We start from the raw sequence: 21609 nt of genomic DNA on the forward strand, positions 1-21609 counted from the left end.
AATTCTTCACTCAGGTGCTATTAAACCACTGCAGGAGAAAAGGATGCAATGAGACTAAAAGTGTCTGTCAAACTTTAAACAGCGAAAAACAACATGAAATTATGAAATGTATTCTTACATCAATGTGAGGAGTGTTAAAGTCTCATCACTTCACCTGTTTTTCATATCTTCAGTGGACGTTTAAGTGATGTTTAAATCACTGTATGTCATAATTAATTCACCAATTAATTCACCAAGTCTAATTAATTCACCACTGCAATTTACCACATTTTATTTTTATCTCTACACCAACTTTTCTACCTCAGCAGAGCAGAAAAACCTTTTGTTGATATGTCCAATTTTCTTTCAAATTTCCAATGTTTCCACTCAGAAGTTTTAATGTGCAAATTGAAAAAGGGCATAAAAGCAGGTGGATAGAATCATGTACTGGCTGCATCAGGATCGCCTGCTCTGTGTTAAACACTGTCACATAATTTGTTTTATTGGTTTTTAGAGCAGAACCTTCATCAGTTAGTGTGTGATGTTTCTGTTGAAGCTCCACGGTTCATGTGTGAACCTGTGTCCAACCCAAACTGCACAATGACAGGACAGACAGCTGAGTGAGGAGAGGGGGGGTCAGTGTTACTGCAGCGTTACCAGCTGGTGGTTCAGAAGGAGCTGGTCCTGGATCTGTTCCTGATACTCCAACACGTTTTCCTTCCTCCCTTTTGTTATTTGTGCTTTGTTTGTGTTCTTTAATTTTTTTTTTCCTGCTTTTAAAAGTGATATTCAGCGAAGCATGTTGCATGTAGCAGAGGACATCCACTATAAACCTGCTAAATAATTGCATACTCGAATCAGGGCTATTACTGTACCCTGTGTCCTGCAGTAGGAAAAAAAGAGTTGAAATCAATAGTGACACACACCCACTAATATGAGCCGAAGAGCAATCTGTAGCTCCGCTGCTAAGCAGAGAGGGTTTCTGCGGCGGGTCACACATGAGGGATTTTAATAGCTCCAGTGGTAATCAGGTTACCTTTCATTCATCACGCCCACCACCACTGAAGATTACAAAGCTATTCGTGGCATGGTTTTGACACCAAAAGTACTGTTAAACTGAACTAATTTCTGTATGACAGTTGATGGAAACAATAGCAGGTCATAACCACTTCCAATGATTCACTGCACTAATGGTGTATATCCTGGTGGAGCTCTGGAAATGTAATTCATACATCACATGGAGGCTCCATGTCTGCTCTGATAACTGGGTTGGAGGGTGGAGGGGATACATGTCTTCCTGTTGGGAATACTTACATCTGAAAACAGCTGATAAACAATTTTTCAAACTGATGTACAGATATTTTAAAGAAATAGCAGGAAAATTTGAATCAGCTGCTACAAATTGCAGCTACATAGCAATATTTTTTAAATTAAATAGCTTCAAATCATACAAAATCAATTCCTTATACTTGTCTCGTTCCATTTCCAGAAATACTTTTTTATGTTTGATTATTCTGCTTATTTTATTTTTCCTGGGTTTGTATTTAGTTTGTATATTTATGATGCCTCCATGCTTCTGAGGTCAAAGTGCAATTATAAATGTGTATCAAACAAAATAACAGGCAATAGTGAATTAATGTGATGACAGGTGATATAAGGTCTTAAATTTATCCATACATAGTCTCCAAATTGGATTAATTAACCTTAATTAACCTTGCTCTGTAATTTGCAGCATATTCTCGAGTCGGTGCGAGCAGTGGCGCGGACATGAGTGCTCTCTTTGCAGACCTGCTCGTTGCAAAACTGCAACCAATCCACTTTCGAATGAGATTACTGATTAGTTCAGCTCCAAGTGATCTAAATGTAAAATTATTGGGCTCACTGATTTATGAAGAGGACTATAAGGTCAGTTAATATATGTCATATTGGCTGCAGGACAAGTCAATTAAGAAGCAGCCTTTAATTACCTCTAAATCTCTTTTTTGACCCACAAGCACAGTTCAGCTAATAGCTATTTAAGACTCTTAAGCCCAATTAAGAAAGCAATTCCTGATATTTTTCCAAAGATGAGTGCCAGATTTGGGTCAGTTGGATGAGACTACCTCAAGGATATAAAAAAATCTGCTAGAAGAGAGATTTATATATGCCACTTTGAATTGAATTTTAATTTTCAACCCTGTTTCCATTCATTGGTCATACAGTTGGACTACCTATAATGATACATATACTTTGCAGTCTTCTTGGTATCACTAGATATATTGTGAGGTTAGTAGATACCAAATAAAAAAACTGCAGCAAGACTTTTGTGTTCCTCTCTGTGCCACCTGGGCGTCTCAGCCTGGCACACAAGCAGAGGAAAAGCACCATGGACACCCCAAATGCCTTCCTGGTGTACACACGCTATGGATTACTTCACATTTAAAAGCAAGTTGTCAAAACACACTTGTATGAGTCCACTGCTGAGAAAGTGTAGCAAAGCGAGGCAGAGGTTCATGTTGGGTTCCCTCTGCTCTGGCTGGATGGCAGCACAACCGGCCGTGTCAATGGAGTCTGAGTCCCCAGGAGCTGCTGGTAACTGGGAGCTTTTGTGTTGAAGTTGCCCACCTGCTGTAGCAGAAGCTGAGTCACTGTGCTGCATTAGGTTTTATCAAGACCTGTTTGTGTTTGTGTGGAAGGAGCACAGGTGTGTGACAGTGGAGGTCTTCAACCTTTAAGAGATACTGAAAAGAGGGCATGAGAGAGACACTGTTGCCTGAGAAAGCAGTTTGGTGTAGTGGTAGACTCTGAGTAACACTAAGACAGGGATTTTCTGAAGTTTTCAGAGTTTATCTGTCATGCCCCCACCCCCCCACTTCTAAAAACCAGTTTAGCTTCAATCAGCCCTTAGCAATTGTGGGGAGCTGATGGGAAAAGGTTGAGCCTAGGTAAATGTTATTTGTCTCCAACGACATTATGATGCAAGCTATTGGACATAAAAGACACAATGATTTTCTGTTACACTGGCAGTGAACTTGACAGCAAGACTGGCCTCATCATATTTTCTTCACTTCAGCTTTGACTGATGTGTTAGCTTGATAAGCATCGCTTGCTTTTCTTTTCTGACCTGTCAGAAATCTGTCCACTGTTTTTTGTATTTCATTTTTCTGTCTGAAACCTGTATCTTGACAGCGCTGAACATGTGAAAGCACTCTTCTTGGTCTATTGTTCCTGCGTGAAGCAGATTTATTCAACTCCACAGTGTTTTTTGCCCCAGTCATGCCTGCTCTATACCCCGCAGGAGGGGTCTGCTCCACAGTTTGAGTACCACTGAAGGTTCCTAACCTGCGAGATTTGAAATACTGTGCATTCAGCAAGTATTCAGACCCTTTTCCAAATTTAGTTATGTTGCAGCAATAGAAAAAAATCTTCTTTCTCCCGTTTCTCTTGATTTTTTGATCTGTTTCTACATCTTGATTGGAGTCCACCTGTGGTAAATTCAGCTGATTGGACATGATTAGGAGAGACACACACCTGTCTATATAAGGTCTCACAGCTGACAATGTATATCAGAGCAAAAACCAAGACATGAGGAGGAAGGAACTGCCTGCAGAGCTCAGAGACCGGATTGTCTCAAGGCACAGATCTGGGGGAGGCTACAAAAAAATTTACTGCTGCATTGAAGGTTCCCAAGAGCCCAGTGGCCTGCAACAACCAGGACTCTTCCTTGAGCTAGCCACCCAGACAGACTGAGTAATCAGGGGAGAAGGGCCTTGTTTTGCTTACTGTTTAGCTGTCTGGTCAACAACTTCACTGTTTTGCTTCACTCTCACAGCTCTGATAGTGTCGTTTCAGATGCAGCAGGCAGCTGTTTTCCAGTGAAAAGGCCATTGTACCACTACCTGCTCAGAACCAAATGGCAGACACAGTTAGGCATGGCAGACTAGCTGGGGAAGAGCCAGATTTCCCTCAGGAGTTAGTAGAGACCAAAAACATAGCTGAAAGAGAGTCATTACATTTATAAGGTGACCAGAAACACCACTCCACTTGAATGATTACGTTGCTCCATAAATGTTGGATTAGAAAATAAGCAGTTGTTAGTGTTTACAACATAAAGCTCTGTAAAGCCGAAGGAAGCTGCAGATAATTCTGGCCTGTTAATTTAATCTTTTTAGGTTCATCATTGTGAGCGATCCCTTTCACATTGTGTTCACATTGTCATGAGAGACATCTTTAGGGTAAAATATCAATTATACCTACTTTAACTAAAGGATCAAAGCGTTTCTTCCACCACTGCCATTGACAACATTTGACATTCACATTTATTCAGTATTGTTTTAGGTTGTTTTAGGGGATATGGGATTTTTCAACCTGAGGACGAATTAATTTAACTGCTTTAGAATAAACAATGTAGTTTTTGTTTTTGTTAGATTTTTGTTGTTTGTGTGAATCCCTTAGACCATTAGTCAGGGAAATACTATTGACATATCACTGTATTATTGCATGCAGTTATTTCTATCTTTTCCTTTTGCCATTTTTCCGTGTATAATACTTAGTAATCTTAGCAAATTCTACTCTTTTCTTTTTTTCAAATGATCACATTTCAAGGAAAACTGGTTGAACCCAACATTCGCTATTTGATACAGTGACGTTTAGCAGACGTCGGGTTATTGCTCACCACCGGAATGTCGGTATTTTATATTTGAAGGTAGCGTTGGCATGAGATGTTGGGAAGACGTTGGATTTTGGTTACTTAGCAACACAACTTAAAACCAACAAAATATCAATGGCAGATATCGTCAGGTCTACACGTCAAATACGACTGAATTTTGGTCACCGAACGTCTCAACTTACATTCAACTATATATCAAAGTCTATCAACGTTGGTGGCCAGCTGCGTGCCTGCATGGTTATGTCGAGCATTTCAAGTATGAATTATTTATGCACCATCAAAGTGGGAAAAGAGGTGCAGCATTAAACTGCACATAACATGTAAATCCACTAATATGATTTATGCACTTGTTTGTCCCTGCTCCTTCCCGGAAAAAACAACGTGTTGTCTCCACACCAGCATAATTGAGCATCTGAGTGCGGGTCCATAGATGTGATGACAAATTCGCTGTCTGTAGTCATTTTTACTCTGCAAATCACCGTCTCTCCAAATTATATTTTCTGGGATGTGGAAAAGTCGCTGAAGACAGAGCAAAGATGTCTGAAGATCTGAAAATTTAAGACGCTTTCTTGGAGGTTTATGACGTGTGTAGAATTCAATCTGGCCTCTGTGCTTAAATTAGGTGATTTATTTTTATAGCTTATCATATTTTATAAATTGCTACTTTTCGGTGGTTTCTTAAGGAAGGCTGGCTGCCTGGCTATCTCTGAACTGTCACTCAAAGGTGATTAATGTTATAGCAAGGCTAATTGACTCCCCTGTTGTCAGTGGGTTTTATCTCTGGCTGGTGTGGCTCATCAGAGATCACTGATGAAAGCTTGTAAGCTGAAATATTTGCTCTCCTTTTTCTTCAACTTTTCTACACCTTTTAGTTAGATGAATTAACTAGATGAATTAACTACACGTTTGTCCCTTCTCCACTCTCGAAGATTCAGTTTTTTCTTAATCAAACATGGCTTGAATTGATGGAAAAAAAATTTAGAGACTTGTTGAAACAATCTGGCCACTCCAAATGGCAACAGAAGCTTCTTTTTTCAGTAGCCCCACCACTTACTTTCATCTGAAGGCGCAATAGAAGGTTAGATAAAAGCACCCAAGCCTCCCCAAAAAAAGCCTAGAACAAAGTGGACCAGAGCAAGAGACATCTAAGGTACTGAATTTATTCCAAAAAAGTCTTTTTGGCATTATTTTTGGCTGAGATCAAAGCTGTTGTGATTTGTGAAGTGGTGGTGTCTACTTCACTAAAGCCACTGATTGTCCCTGTCCACGTCCATGGACGTGGCCTCGCCCATGCTGAAAGCATGCTGCAATAGTGGTAAAATCATACAATCCCACCCCCCTGCATCCCTCACCATCTATCCACTCTGGCCAGCCAAAAAAAGAGCAAAAGAAGCATTGTTGTGAAAAGGGCTCGAGGAGAGTAGCGAAAAGCATAATTTAAAATATGATACGGCCGATGCCTTTGGATGCAGGGGGGGACGCCGAGGGGAGGGCTTCACCAAAGGCATGCTTTTCTAAGCACACACAGCTGTGCACATGTTCACTTTGAGTTCAAAAGAAAGCTTGAAAGCACACTGTTTGCCTGCAAGGGACATTTCAAATAATATATCCATTAAATTTTTTCACATAAAGGAAAAGGAGTGAGTGTAACTCCTTCCAAATTTTCATTAAAAAAAAAAAATTGTAAAATTGTGCTAATGTTTCCTACACCGAATTACACTTCTACGCTTCAGAGTCATTTTCAAAAGGGAAGCGGCTAACAATGATTAATAGCCTCAGAACAAGTAAACGTGATGTCCCATCTAGATCCATTAGCATCACTTATTACAAACCTGGGCTGGCATTACGAACAATGATCCAGATTAGGCTGATGATCACATCCCAGACATATGAGCTTCCCTAATGCCAGCACAACTTATCATACTTCAACAAGCCTGTCCAACCGTGACCGTGAAATTCACCACAACCTGCGACTCCTTAAGGATGCTCTTTGTCTTCCAGTGGATGGTGGGTGATGTGTGTCTTTGTGTCACAGCTGTGTTTCTACAGTTGGTAAGAGAACATAATCACATGTAAATATATGAAGGTGTGTTTTTTATTATTGAAAGTGTTTTAGAGTGGTGTTAATTCAACTTTATGGTCATGTTTTAAATTGATCTTTATGGTGGTATTAAATAGTTTAATATCTATTAGATCTTCCTCACTGAAGTAAACCGAGTGAACAAAATATTAGAACCTCTCAGTGTAAAGCATCACGAACCACAGACTCCAAAATGACTGTAAAGTTAAATCAACACATCTCCTAAACAATTTCATCAAATACTTACATTAGCACCCAAGATTTATTGCAGGACTATAAGGCGCATTAGTTCGAGTTGGTGTACCTAATAAACCGGCACCTGAGTTTAATTCTCTTTTCTATTCAACTTTAACAGAATATAACACCAAACAAAAAGTATTTGAAATTCAATTCCATTTAAAATACTTCATTTTTTCCCTCAAAGGGCCATTTGAGAAATCTGGTTTTGACAACAAAGAATTCATTTACACACAAAAACAATGGAAAAATACAAACAAATTTTAAAAAGTCAAAAGACACAAAGTCCAAGTATATTTAACTAGCGTTGATTGTTAAATGGACTTGCACATTCTTTAATTCCTCCAGTTTTTAAATGCAGATTTAACAAAGCCCCTACAGAACCACAAAAGACATCATGCAGCCTATTTTTTACAGACTAAGAGCTGGTTTTTAGTCTTTCAGATCGAGTTTATATAAGACACACAGTCCGACCACATCAGTGATCAAAAGGCAGGGTTAGAAGCCCGGAGTCATAGAGAGCGGGGAGACGTGGTATCGTTTAAATATGGGAATAACACGCACATTTTCAGACGGTCTCTCTAGGAAGACATTCAGAGTGTTGCACTTGGTTGTTGACATGAACAGTGCCACAAATAGTTGAATGAGAAGTCATGGTTCATTTTTTCCATATTTAACCAATCTTTCATCTTTCCCTGACCTTAACAGTGCCTAAACATAACTATAAACTGGAATTACCATTTGCATATAAAATGTTCTCACTCATCATTTCATCCTATTAGGCATTTGTGTTCAATTGTTCCACAATTACTGTATGAATTCTTGAGTGTTTTGTGATGTCAAAGTGACCTTGACTTTTAACCTTTGACCACCAATTTCTAATCAGTTCATCCTTGAGTCCAAGTGAATGTATGTCCCAGATGTAATGAAATTTGCTCTGGGTGATCCTGATAAATCCCGTTTACAAAAACATGAGGTCACTGTGACCTTGACCTTTGACCTCCAAAATCTAATCTAATTCCTCAAAAGGTCTTGGAATACTCAAAAAGCAAAAAATGTGTTTATGTGATGTCACACGGACATTGACCTTTGATTACCAAATTCTAATCAGTTCATCCGGGTGGGACGGATAGACTATCCGAACACATATTGCCTCCAACCCTGGGTGTCGCCGGCCAAAAAACCAGGAGGAAAATGCTGTTGCTAATTCACCACCCAACTTGGATGCACGATTTATAGAAAGTGTAAAAACACAGCCTATATACAGGCCTATATATACATACTCTATTAAAAGTCTGAATCTTTGTCAATTATCCAATGAAATCTAAACACATAGATGGCAAACTTTTAGAGAAAGCTACAATTTCAACGCAAGACTTCACAAAATAAAAGTACACAAAAACCTTAATCATGCTTTAGTAACTATGAGTGGATATTGTATGGAAAACTAATAAAATACGGTCAGTGAACGCTTTGCAGATACATTTTTTTATGAACATTTTTGCAACTTGACACTGATTACAAACCTTAACAACATTATCTCATTATTTATAAAGTAGGAGTAAATAAGTCATTTCTAGGGGACAGAGCTGAACCATGACAAGTGAATGGATCTTCAAGTTCAAATTGACTGGTTCCCTTTTAACAAGAAATTACAGTCACATGTCTTTTTAGGGGTGTGCAGTAAACCAGTGAATGAATAAAAAAGTTCAATGACTTCCAATAAAAGAGGTAAAATATTGCCAGTATTGTACAATAGAGACTTTTTAACAGCATTGGCATTTTCATCAAACACAATTCACATTCATTTTTAGGCCTGGATGGTTCTCAGAAAGCAGGAAATGGTAAATCCTAAGTATGATATGCCACCTTATAGCAGATTCTCTAGAGTGATATCTCGATAGTGTACTGCAGATGAAAAATAAAAGCTAGAGTACATCCATTAGCTATTTACACCTCATTAACTAAGTCAATATACTCACTCCACATTATCACAACAGCTGAGAGGAATCTAGAGGATTTATTTGCATTTAAATGAGGTATTCATGTTTCCCCTCCAGGCTCTAAAGCCTACTCTGGTGACATCAGGCATTTTCACCCCTATATGCTTAGCAAAATATGAGCTTGTCTGACACTGATGAGACACTGTATAAGTAGCTCAATAGAAACTCCTTCAGAGCAAAAGGACATGTTTGGAGGCACGCTCTATTTTCAAGATTTTCTTTTTTTTATTGAGAGCTGGATCTTCTTGACATCTCTGGTTATGCAGTGGCACAGTGGAAACTTCAACACAGAATAAGCTTGTCATCGCATTCAAAGCACAGCCCCCCTCCGTGCCACCAGGACCATGCTGTAAGTCCGATATTGAATATACAGCCTTTCATCAGTATGAATTATGGGTGTACATCTTTTACATAATCACTGATATAGAATCAATAGACATACTAATCAAGGGCAGCGAGTATTGAGTGGGAGCACCCGCTGCCCATCAGTTATCCCTGCCTCAGGAGGTAGACAGCCACAACCCTTGTGTGGAGTAGCATCATCCATCAAAAGTTTGTGACACAGAGAGCAATGCTGAAGTATCTGGAGTCCCGCCAACTTCAAAGAATAACCTTGAAGGCATCATGAGGCATGTAGACTAACAAATGTTACAGAAAAATCTAATTTTGCAGTAGAACGGGGTCTCATTGTACAGTGTGTTTACTCCAGACTACAGAATATATAATATGTACAAGTTCAGGAGGCAGAGAGCACAATATGAATTCGGCCCCTAGGTTTTCAGTTGTTTTTAACAAGGCTGTGAATATTAAAGTCAAATAAAGTGAAGGGTATTATATCAAGAAAAGATAAACCAATCATACATTTTCAATTACTTGGAAATGTGCGACTTGAAAGAACGGATTTACAGATTTGAGATGAAAATGCACCATTATCGTGCTGTGACAATTTATTTTGACTTCAACAACACCAATAATATGTTTTTAGAAAGATTACTCAGCAGGAAAAAGATTAAGACAACACTGATGCCTATTTAACTAAAGAAAAGGAAGAAATCCCTCACACACAGTGCTAAATGACTAAACTGGAAGGCAGAGCATGTCCACTGAACAACAACCTGTAAACACTATCAGGATTTCATGATCAAATTCAGGACCCAGTTCAAAATGAAATATCAGCTGCTCGATGCAAGATGAGTCAAAACAATTAACTATTTATTTAGTTAGTGAGAAATTAGGAGCTAAGTAAATGTTAAAATACATCTTTTTTTTTCACTTCTTGCAGGACTGGGTGGATTTTGCATTAAAAATAGCCCACAACATTAAAAATATGCAAAATTCTCAACACTCATCCTTTGCATGTAAATAATTCAAGCAACAAACAACAACAAATCTTGAAAGATTCCAGTTAATGCACGGGTTCAGTTATTAATGATTTACATATCTTAAAGCTTTTAATGGCTCAGTTTCTTTTGGTGCATTCCTTTCCAAAAAAGATATCTAGAATAACACATATAACCTAAATAAATACAAATTTTGATTAATTAACTAAATAAGAAAGAAATCTGTTAAAATTCTTAAGTTGTAGACCGTGAACATAGCTTTTATCATGTCTTGACAATACTGGAGGATAATTGGGGTAATTTTGCCTTGATTTGTTGTCAGAAATGTCTCTATTTGTAGGTAAACTGAGATATTTGAACCCTCTGCACCTTGTTTGGTCTTGTCCACTGTGACAGATATAATACAGGACCACAGAAAGACCTGCTATCATCTGACAAGAGGAGAACTTAAGGTACCTTGACCTAAGTCGGGGAGCAGAGTGAGCAAAATGCTTTTCTGGAGTGTAGACTGGCATCAACACTGAAAGATGAAACAGTTAAGTACTCAGACACAACACAAAGGCAGCTGTTTTGATGTATTGTTGAATGCCACTGCTTTTGGATTTAAAGGCCACTTCCACAAAACTCGCTTTCCCATTCTGTCTTTATGTCTGTGTTGCTGGTTATGCTACAATTTACTGAACAAACTCAATCCACCCAGAATGACTGTTAAGTGTCATTAAAAAACTCCAGAAAAAGCAAGTAACATCTTGAGTTGATATTTTTTGTCAAAACATGTATGTAGTATTACTATTTACCATATACACTTATTTGTTGCATAATAAAAAAGTAATCAAGGTAATCACTGTGTAGAGTTAAAGCTGCCTTAATTTGTTCTTTGTTGTTTGCTTTTGGGCCGTTTGGGGGAAGAATTCCACAACAAGCTCAGCATTACACACGTTTGAGATATTATGGACAGGGCATGTGTTAGCCCACAGGTGCATGTTTAAAATTTCAGCCTATATGGATCAGCCTTAGCATTTATTTGGAGCTGCGTTTCTGGCCTCCTACAAAACATAAGCCAAATATTAACTCTCTTTTAGCTCTGTTTTGGTCTGCACCAACTCCTAAAGAAATATCTGCAGCTGCTAAATGCTCAACACTCAATGCTAACTTGAAAACAATCATCTGCTTCTGTTGGTAATGACACTGATGAGAGCAATGAGACTGACTCAAAACAGCTGAGCTGAAAGATGATAAAAAGTTGAAAGAAACTGCCAAATCAGGTGATAATTCTCTGTGGTTTTGTCATTATAAGTGACATGTTTCACATTGTAAGCAGTTATTTGATCATTGATATAAAAATATCAATTAGTGCAGCTTTAAAGTATATATTTTTGGGCTTTTGTGCCTTCACTGGACAGGACAGTAGAGAGAGACAGGAAATGGGGAGGCAGAGAGAGGGGGAATGACATGCAGCAAAGGGCGTCCGATGCGGGACCCGAACCGGGGCCCGAACCGGGGCCCGCTACAGCAAGGACTGCAGCCTCCACACACGGGGCGCCTGCTCAACCCACTGCGCCACCCGACGCCCCAATTAGTGCACCTTTAAGTGCGGCTGGCATGACAGTGGTTTTACTGTCCCCAGTCGGGGGTTTAGATAAAAACAAAAATGAATCTAATCTAATCTGTGCTACGTCAAATATCAGCTTCTACCTGCACTCTCCACCTTTAGCTGGTTCCAAATGGCTCTCATAAAGCTACATTAATGGGGGCTGATACAAGCATTTAGAGAGTAGTGAAGCTGTAATGTCACCTGGAGTACACTTTTGTATTCAATAAAATAGCATGAGGGAAATGGATAAAATAGAACAGATATCACTCATAGGCAGAACATATATCTAGGTCCAGATCTGGACCCAGATATAAAACCTATAAATTACTGAGAATTATTAAATTTTCGTTTCTATCCTTAAAGGTGGCTTTTTTTAGCCTTTACGGCACTGGTCACATGACAATACTCAGCCAATCATTGCAACTTGAGTCAGTGAGTGAGATTCATATACAAAGATGACGTCAGAGACAGAAGTGTGCAAAGTTGGATGGACGAGGGAAAGAAAGAGAAAAGGATATGTTAAAGGTGTTCAGTTGTTAAGATGTGAGATGAGACTGCTGGTTAACTGTTGGAGTTAACCATAGAGAAGAAAAATGGAAAGATAAGCTACACTTTTTATTTCATTTTGTAAAATTAAGCTCTCTATTATACTTTTTCAAAAGCCCTGTGTTGTATAGTTATTATTTTACAGCCATTATTTTCTTTTTTTCCTATAGTTAGTAGAGTTAGTTAGAATTATATAGTACAGTACAGTATATAGTATATAGAGAAGGTATTGTTATAATTTTCTAATAATTATTATAATATATATAACACATACTCCACATGCTGTATGACCCACCTGAGGTCCTGACCCGTAAAAACAGACTTGGTCTCATGTCAGCTCCAGGAAAGGAACTCTCATCTATATTTGATTTCTGATGCTGCCTGCCAGTCATGTAGCTAGGAACAGTGCGTTCACAGGGTCCATCTTGAAGATGGAGACTGACTCATACTGGGGCATGCAGGAAAAGAATAGCTGGCAGAGTCACCGCTGATACATGAGAAGTATTTTTTCCTCTGTCACTGTGCTGTGACACAAAAAACCTTTTAAAACAAGTTTTTGTATTTCTACTTGTGCGTGCAGAGTTAAGATTTTTGACCCTTTTTTTCAAAACACATTGTATAGTTAAAAATGCATGTATCTAAAATTAAGGTTGCTTATTCTGGATACCAAAAAGTTTGGTTTTTGACAGTAATCCTCTTATCAGCTGGATTGTATTCTATATCTACAGTATATGGTAAACTATATATTGGATCTGTACAGCATCCATCTAATGATGTGTCTCCTCCTATCACTATGTACGATTTCTAACATATAGGGCCTCAGCTCTCTATATGTACAGTATGTGTTTGTTCTGTTTGTCCTGGGGCAGAGTTCTTGTAGGTGTGGGGCTGTGCAGGACATACACAGACAACCGTAGAGTCCATACAGTTTGCAGCATCAAACTTAATCATTAGCTTCCTTGTCTCTGCTTGTTCATACGAATCTCTCTCTAAAACTGTTGCCATGGTGAGGAGGAAAGTGCACAGTTAATATCTACTTTACAAGTGTATTTTAATCTTAAAAAATTTACATTTCTGAAATGTGTACTTGCTATCTAAAAAGCTCAAATGACAGATATCTTATTGAAGAAGTATAACATCTACTTAAAGGATAAGTGGATGTTCTACATTTTTTTTTTGATCCCATGAAAAGACCCAAAACAATCACTTTATGCCCCTTCCCTTCCCTGTCTTTGGCTCTTAGCCCCAAGCCCACTAGATTCTTCTGAAAATTTAAATCTTTAAAAATGAATCACACATGTGTATAATTTCATTTTCAATTCCTAAAGCAGCTGGGCACTGTGGTTTTTATCAAACAATACTCAAACAAGAGTAAATAGTTTGTTTGTTGGGGACTATTTTCAGCTGCGGATTAATACACGAGTTGTCTGCTAATGGAGCTCAAAGCACAGCATTATCAGGCTTTGGCTACACAGACAATACTTCTAAGAAGGATCAATTCATTATTACTATGCGTCTTTTCATGGGATTTGAAGAAAAATAAAGAGTTCCTTTAACAATTACAAAGAAAATCATTCATTTTTTGGTTTGTTTTTATATCAAAAACACATTAGTGTTGGGATTAGGTGTAAATCAAAAAAATGTCACCCAATAAAGATGTACTATCCCATCCCTTCATGCTTCAATCAAATACACTCTTATGCTCTCTCCCTGCGTTAATGTCCCACGGGGTCTAACAGGAAATACATCAATTACATCAAGAGGTAAGATGCTCTTAGAATGGTACAAAATTAGATCTAAGATTTGAGAATCTTTAATAGTCTTGACTTTTGACCTTTCGGGTGTAGGAGATCTACATTTTTATAGTTCCAGATGATTACTCCCAATTTAGCTCTGACAGCTGTAATTACCACTGGGCTTCATAGAGGTATGAATAAAACTCAAAGTCTGTCTTGTGTAAAAATCACAGTCAAATTATGTGTAAAACTAATTACCACTAAAAGGTCATGATCTTTACCAGAGAGGAATAGGATAGGTCCTGAATCACCACTTGCACCTAAAGTGTGGTCATGGTGTGTATATCACTGGTCATCTTGCGTTACAAGAGCAGAATATCTCTGCCCGCCCCCCTGCAGGACAGAACTCGTACTTTATTTCCTTTAAATTTCTATAAAGAATTACATGACACTTTCCAGTAATACCAGTTGACCTTTAAATTATCCGCTTGAGCCTTCACCGTTCAATCATGCCGTTGAGTTAATTAAGCTATACCAAGAGTAATAAAGAAGATAGATGACACTCGGTCATACATGCACATCCTGACTTCATGACAACTGAAGGCTGGTAAGGTCAGAGCCTAACAACTGATTGAACTGTCAGCCCATCATTGTGGAAATCTACCAGCAGAATCTGATTGTGGATTGACTTCCCACTGGTCCAGGGGACCAAACAAATGGCCTGAGACATATTGGTGGCCTTGTCCCCAAACGCTAAACCTCAGAATCTAATCTGAGCAAGCGATCACTCACTTGCTGTTAAAGTCATCATTTATGCCTGTCCGATAACTGGCACATACAGTAGGCACTTATTGACTTCCTCCTGCTTTAGGAATATGAAGTCCAGAGGCTGTCAGTTAGATTCATCAAGATCCGTCTTACAATCTGTCATCAGGACAGTCAGAAATCACTTATCATCACAAAATAATCACAAAAATATTAATCCGCAAAACTGAGAGTGCTGACTCTGCATTTCGGAATGTCTGCAAAGATTTAACATTATGTTACTACATCCCAGTTAAACTGATCAAACTGTTACCTGGCTAGCAGGCTCAAGTGGCATATAACCAATATTAATGCTATGTATCACTACACGTAGTCATTTGATCAATTGTTAACATAACAGCTTTAAAGGTCCCATATTACACACACACACATATATATTTATATATATATATATATATATATATAAAGTGAGATTTCCAGAGCTTGGTCTAGGTTCTATATTAATACTGTGTAACTATTAAAGCACTCAGTCCACAGAGAAATGCACACAGCCTGTATACACAAACTGAGCCTTAAAACCAGCCGTCAGGACTTCTGTAACTTTGTGATGTCGCAACTATACAGCCATCGCCTTCAGCCATGCCCCAAGCCCCGCCCATCGGGACCCACCATCCAACCTTGCAGGATTTGGTTTCTCTGAGAGTTTACCTGAAATCTGCTATATTTGTATTGGATCACTCAGAAAACAGTCAGCCAATCAGAAGAAAGGCTCACGGGACCCACCATCCAACCTTGCAGGATTTGGTTTCTCTGAGAGTTTACCTGAAATCTGCTATATTTGTATTGGATCACTCAGAAAACAGTCAGCCAATCAGAAGAAAGGCTCAGAGCCTCCTCTCTTCTGATTGGCTCACCAACCTATTGTTCCCAGAGCTCCAGAGAGAAGCCTGAGAGAGGGGATGTTAAACTACATTGAGATGGTTTTTGGTTCTTAAAACCTCAAATATATCGTCTTATGGATCAACACTTCAATTAAAACCTTTAAGCAAGATCTTAAATGCAGAATTTTTTATTTGAAATCGACTATTTTACATTGTGATAGTTCTAACTTTACTTAACTTCGAGAAACAGATTCTTTTTAACCACTTTTGGCCACAAGCAGAAACAAGTTGTCAACACCACATGGACATATTTCACCTATCACCTTTTAACTTGTTAGCAAACAGCTGCTTATCACACATGCAGTAGTTACAGAGCGACGTTACCATCCACCTGGAGTAGTGTTTGTGGCCACCTGATCATGTCTGATATTCATATTCTTTCTTTCCCCCCTGTTTTTTGTCTACCAACTCCTGAGGGAAATATCTGGCTCTCGTTGCTAAATGCTCCACTAAGTTCACCAGATAGTTGCTAATTCTGTCTGTCTTTTGTTTGGTACTGAGCAGGTAGTGTACAGAGCCTTTTTAGAGCTATTTCAGACAACAGCTGCCTGCTACGGCTGGAAAAACACTCTATGAGAGCAGAGAGAGTGGACCAAAAAGCTGTGGGCCAAACAGCTAAACAATGAGCTGGAAATCACCATGCTGCTCAGTAAAGCTGAGAAGAGCTGCACATTCAGGTGATTATTCTTTGTAGCTTCCTCATTTGAAACATTGTTATTATAAAATATTGAGTAAAGTAGCTCTCAGTAAAAGACGCGTCTTCTACCACAGGTTTAATACCAGATGACATCACTAATGGCGGCTCATTTACCATAAAGAAGCCTTGCTTTGAGTTTCACTTCAGTTGGACTTTTTGCAGGTTTGTGTTTGATCTACAGTAATGACTTAGCGTCAACTATAGTCAGCACATACAGGGAGTTAATACCTCCCCAGAGAAGCAGAAGCCACAATGTTATCCTGAAGTGTGACTGGCGTCTTTTTTTTTCTACTGCATCTTTTTCTGTGGAAGCTCAGAAGCTACAAAGTTTTCCCAGAGAGACACAGAAAAAAATGAGACTCACATGCAAAGGTTAGACTGGCCTCTCGGCTGACAATGGTCCCGAAAGAGTTGGAGGCGAGGCATTGATACGTTCCAGCATCTTGGTCTTTGTTCAGATGGCTGATTCTAAGATTGCCGCCAGAAAGGCTGTAGTGAGATCCAGATTTGGGACTGATTTCCGTGCCATTCAGTTTCCACCTAAGAAAAAACAATAAATGGAGAAACATTAACATGTAAATTAACAAATTAAACATTGTTCAGTGTGGACTTGGGCGATGGAGGCATTCCAGATTACAAGAAAAACGTGACTTGAAGATTTGATTGTCTTTCAACAGGAAAGAAATAAAAGGTGGAGAGGGCCCAGAAATCATGCCCTCCAGCTTAGTGTTAATCTAAGCAGCAGTGAACCACTATGGTGCCAAGGACTTGACTCTCTGAGAATAGATAGCATTGCAAGCCATCCATCTTGCCAGACCCCAGTCAAACTGCATAAAAATGCTACTTAATCATGATAGTGCGACAATTAAAACAAATGCCTGCAACCTTGCCTTCACACTTGTGCATTCTAGGCCGGTCCACATGATTATCATTGGTGTTAGGGGTGATCAACGAAGGGTATAATTCACTTAAAATGGCAACAGACTCTCCAATCTCTCCACACAGATGCAACTTGTTAGACAAAACACAGGTGGGAGGAAAATCAGTCATTTCAGAAAAATGCTTTCAAGCCATAACTTACTTTCAGCCAGGACAAAAAAAAGAGCTCTCAGCCTCTGTTATTTGTTATCAATGATGTTTAATCATCAAAGCAATAAGAGGTTCTGCACAGATAAACAAGCAAGAAAGGAGCATTTTATAGCTTATTGGAAAATGGACAATGCAAATTTGATTAGGGCCCAAGGTGATTTAGCGTATGATTATTTCTTTGAGGAGAAGTTCTAAATTTCCTCCTGCTTTGATTTTTTAATTTTCACTGGATGATTTCGGGTTCAGCTGGGAAAACAGTGCTTTGTTTAATTTGGAAAAGAGAGCAGCTTTGAAGTGAAAAAAAGGGGCTTTGCTAAAGCCCTTTTGTACAGTAGACAGAAGTTGTGCAAAGCTGTTTTGTGCACTGCTATCTAAACGCCCCTTGTTGTGCCAATTTGGTGCCTTTGAGGCATTAGAACCTTTCTGAGAAAACACAGACAGTGCGGTTGTGTTATCATTGTGGTAGTTCTTTGCTATATTATATCTTTTACAGTATAATGCCCTATAGGATCGACTCGTTTTCTTATTTTAGTTGTAGAGAATCAGCTACGTTCGGTGGCATGACCACTGGAGTCGGCGCAGGATATTCACATAATGCACAAGTAGGAACTGATTACATGAAAAACAATGTCAGACTGTGTTGCTTACCCGCCCACCCGCTGAAGCGTCTCACAAACAGCAGAAAATTTGTGGGTTGGGCATTGCAGCACTCACAAAGTGCCTCTACAGACATTTTTCTTTTAATAGACAAAATGTGTAGCACAATGGTCTTTCATGGCCCTTCTCCAGTTCAGTCATAAGTAAGTGCACACTCTCTGGAGCCTTATTACTACACACAATAGAGAAGCGCCTGAGGGGGGGTGGCTGCAGTCTCACAGGACTTCAGAAGCCATTCATTTGCAGCTGAAGTGAAACAAACAAAAATCAACATAAATATTTTACAGCTGAGGACACCTTCGACTTGAATGAAAAAGGCAGAGTGGACTCTGAACCTCAGTATCAGACTCAGATAGTGGCTTTTCCTTCCAGAAAATGGACCCCATCAATATGAAAGCAGCCCTTTTCACAGTTATAATTGCTCTGAGAAACTCTGCATTGTATCCAAATTGAAACGGTTTAATTGGGTGAGAACTTGAAAAGTGAATGTTGCAAAAGGTTTTCTCTGACAGTCGTTGATTCTTTGCTCTATCTAACATTAGAATGGATTGCTAATTGAGCCTCGAAAATGTTTTGACGTATCTGAGTGAGTAATCATGCCCAATGCTGAAAAAGGACACAGACTTAACCCAGTTGCAGGAAAACACTAAAAAATCCTAAATGTACCACATTGTCTATGTATGAGTGGTTGTTAAACACAGTTGTAGCTAAAGATAATTGCCCAGTCAATGCTGCCATTGCTCTTTTTGTGACAAACTGAATTTCCTATGACTACTCTTGTTGCTTTAAACCAATTAGATAACAACTTTAAAGCTGCTAAGTCACAGATATTCAAAAGTCTGTGAAATTCAAGCACATTCTAACACCAGATAAATTGAGACCAGTGCGAGAACAAGGATAGAAAGCAGCACAAGGGGAACTTTGAATACCGAGATTGTGTCAGTGCATATCCTCCTCTGTGAGAAGTATGGAGCAACAGATTACATCAAACACATGTAAACTAGATTATTTAATAATTCTATTTACAATGATTTATGCTGGCAAGCAGGTCACAACAGCAGTTCCATTTGTTAGGCACATGCTTTATGCAATCATGTAACAACAGGCCGTGTACACAGTGGCATAATACCACACCATCTGGCTTATGAGGCTCTGAATGTTAGGCGGTCTGTTCCTTTTCTTAAGCCTGGCGCTTTAAAGTGTTAAAAAAAAAAAAAGTATGAGTTTGTGCTGCACCTCAGATAATTAGAGCTAAAGTTAATCTGTTTCAGCTTTATTTAAAAATCCAAATACAGGACATTTACTGTGTGTAAAGTGCTTCATGAGAAACAACAAACAAAACAACTGACTCAGAGCAGAAAACAAGTCATTCTAATGATCACAAAACATGCCCTCCTCCATGGGTAAGGTGTGGCATAAAAATCTAATTCCATTCCATTTGTACATCAACTCTCTTTTAGTATGTTTAGTATGATTGATTTATTGATTTAGATTTGAAATTACTCACAGCTGTCACTAGCGTGGAGCTATAAAAATTGAAGCATAAAAAAGAGAATTTGCCTTTTAATGGGGGGTTATGTGATAATGTGTTTTGTTAGAACTGTTGATTTTTAACAGTTCAGTTACGTACCAATCAAACTAGAAAAGATATAACACATTAATTAGTGAGTTTTACAGGTTCTTAGGCAGATTTTATCATCTTCAGACAAACCCAGACTAGCAGTTCCCCTCTGTTTAAACTAAAATTACCGCCTTGTGGTTGTATGCCTCTGCGAATCAGCTAAGTTGCAGGAAATATGGTCGCAATCTGTTCCTGAGTTACAGCATTAAATACTGGCTAGAAATGTTTTTGCAAAACATTATGATGTAACAGTGAAGTTGACCTTTGACCATTTGGACATAAAATATTATCATTTCATTATTTTATCCTATTAGACATTTGTGTTGTGTCATAATTTGCATATGAATTCAAGAGTTATGGCCAAAAACGTGTTCTGTGAGGTCACAGTGACCTTGACCTCTGACCACCAAAATCTAATCAGTTCATCCTTGAGTCAAAGTGAATATTTGTGCCAAATTTGAAGAAATTGCTGAAAGTGCTGTCGCTATGTCATCAGCTAACACACTTTGATGCAGGGCCTTCATCAGCCTGATTTATAGAAAGTGTAAAAACAATACTGTATTAGAAGGCTGAATCTTTGTCAATTATCCAAAGAAATCTAGACACATAGATGGCAAGCTTTGAAAGGAAGTTGCCTCTTCAATGTAAGAACGTAAATTAAGCACACAACATGAAAGAGAATCAGGAAAAAACAGAAGAGTCACAGAGTTCTGTAGTTGGTATTTTATGAGGGTTTTTGTAGTTTTTAACAGTATGAGAAGTTTAAAATTCTAACCCAGGTTTTATGTGCTATTTTTGTGATGGTATTTTGTGACTGTGATGTGTTTTTATCTGTTAACTTGTTTATGTTTCATTTTGTCATGTACTTCTGAAGTTTCTGTGTTGGAGACAGAGTGTCCTTTCGGAGGCTGGGCATCGGTGTTTCCAGCTTTCCTTGGATAACTGATTCAGCCTTCTTGGAGAGTAAACTGTATATGGGCTGTATTTTTCACAAGTTCTGTGAATCATGTGACGCTGGTGTTGCTGAGATGTGATTTCCACATTTGTAGCCTTATTTCTGACAGATAGATATGAGAGTGGTCTCAATCTTCACACCCTCATTCTCGCAAGAAATGAGCGAATTCTCCAAAATGTTGAACTGCTTACTGGTTCGGCCTTACAGAGGGCAAGTGTGCTGATACACGCTGGTGTATATTTATACTGTATTAGTCCATATTTATTTAAGGATTTTTAACCAGCCACTTCAGTTCCTGGAAAACATTTTCTCATCTTTAAAATACAACATTTGGGTTCAGTGCAGATAATACTGAGCACATATCTTCTATCCTGGTGTTTAATGTAAACACTGCACCTCAAACTGTCACAGTTTACTGCTGTGTGATATGCAATTAATAAACTTTGAACATGACTTAGCTGTTGCAACATAGTCTTTAGAAGGCGGCAAGCGCTCTGACAGGACCGCACAGCGACCTTGACAGGAAACAGCTGATTAGGTCACCCTCTAAGCTGGCTCAATCCCAAGTATTAAATGTACCAATCCTTCCAAATCTTACCCCAGCAATTTCAGTGAGCAAACATGATTGATCTGAACTTTTGCTTGCCAGAGATGCCGCTACACAACAGAACACCCTTTCAATAGACTAATGGTCCATGTGAGGAGGAAATAAAGAAGGAAA

General features: G+C 38.7%; 1 protein-coding gene across 2 annotated transcripts in view; it reads right to left on the bottom strand.

Annotated features, from left to right (window-relative positions):
* The window catches only part of LOC111221724 (contactin-4-like), a 159931-nt gene that overhangs the window by 79144 nt on the left and 59178 nt on the right, over window positions 1–21609 (bottom strand). For both annotated transcript variants that reach the window (XM_022745247.1, XM_022745246.1), the window contains exon 4: window positions 16931–17106. In XM_022745247.1, coding sequence (XP_022600968.1) covers window positions 16931–17106 — 176 coding nt within the window. The remainder of the gene's footprint in view (window positions 1–16930; window positions 17107–21609) is intronic.

The sequence above is a fragment of the Seriola dumerili genome, unplaced genomic scaffold, assembly GCF_002260705.1.
Source record: "Seriola dumerili isolate Sdu_G_001 unplaced genomic scaffold, Sdu_1.0 BDQW01000088.1, whole genome shotgun sequence".
Lineage (NCBI taxonomy): Eukaryota > Metazoa > Chordata > Actinopteri > Carangiformes > Carangidae > Seriola > Seriola dumerili.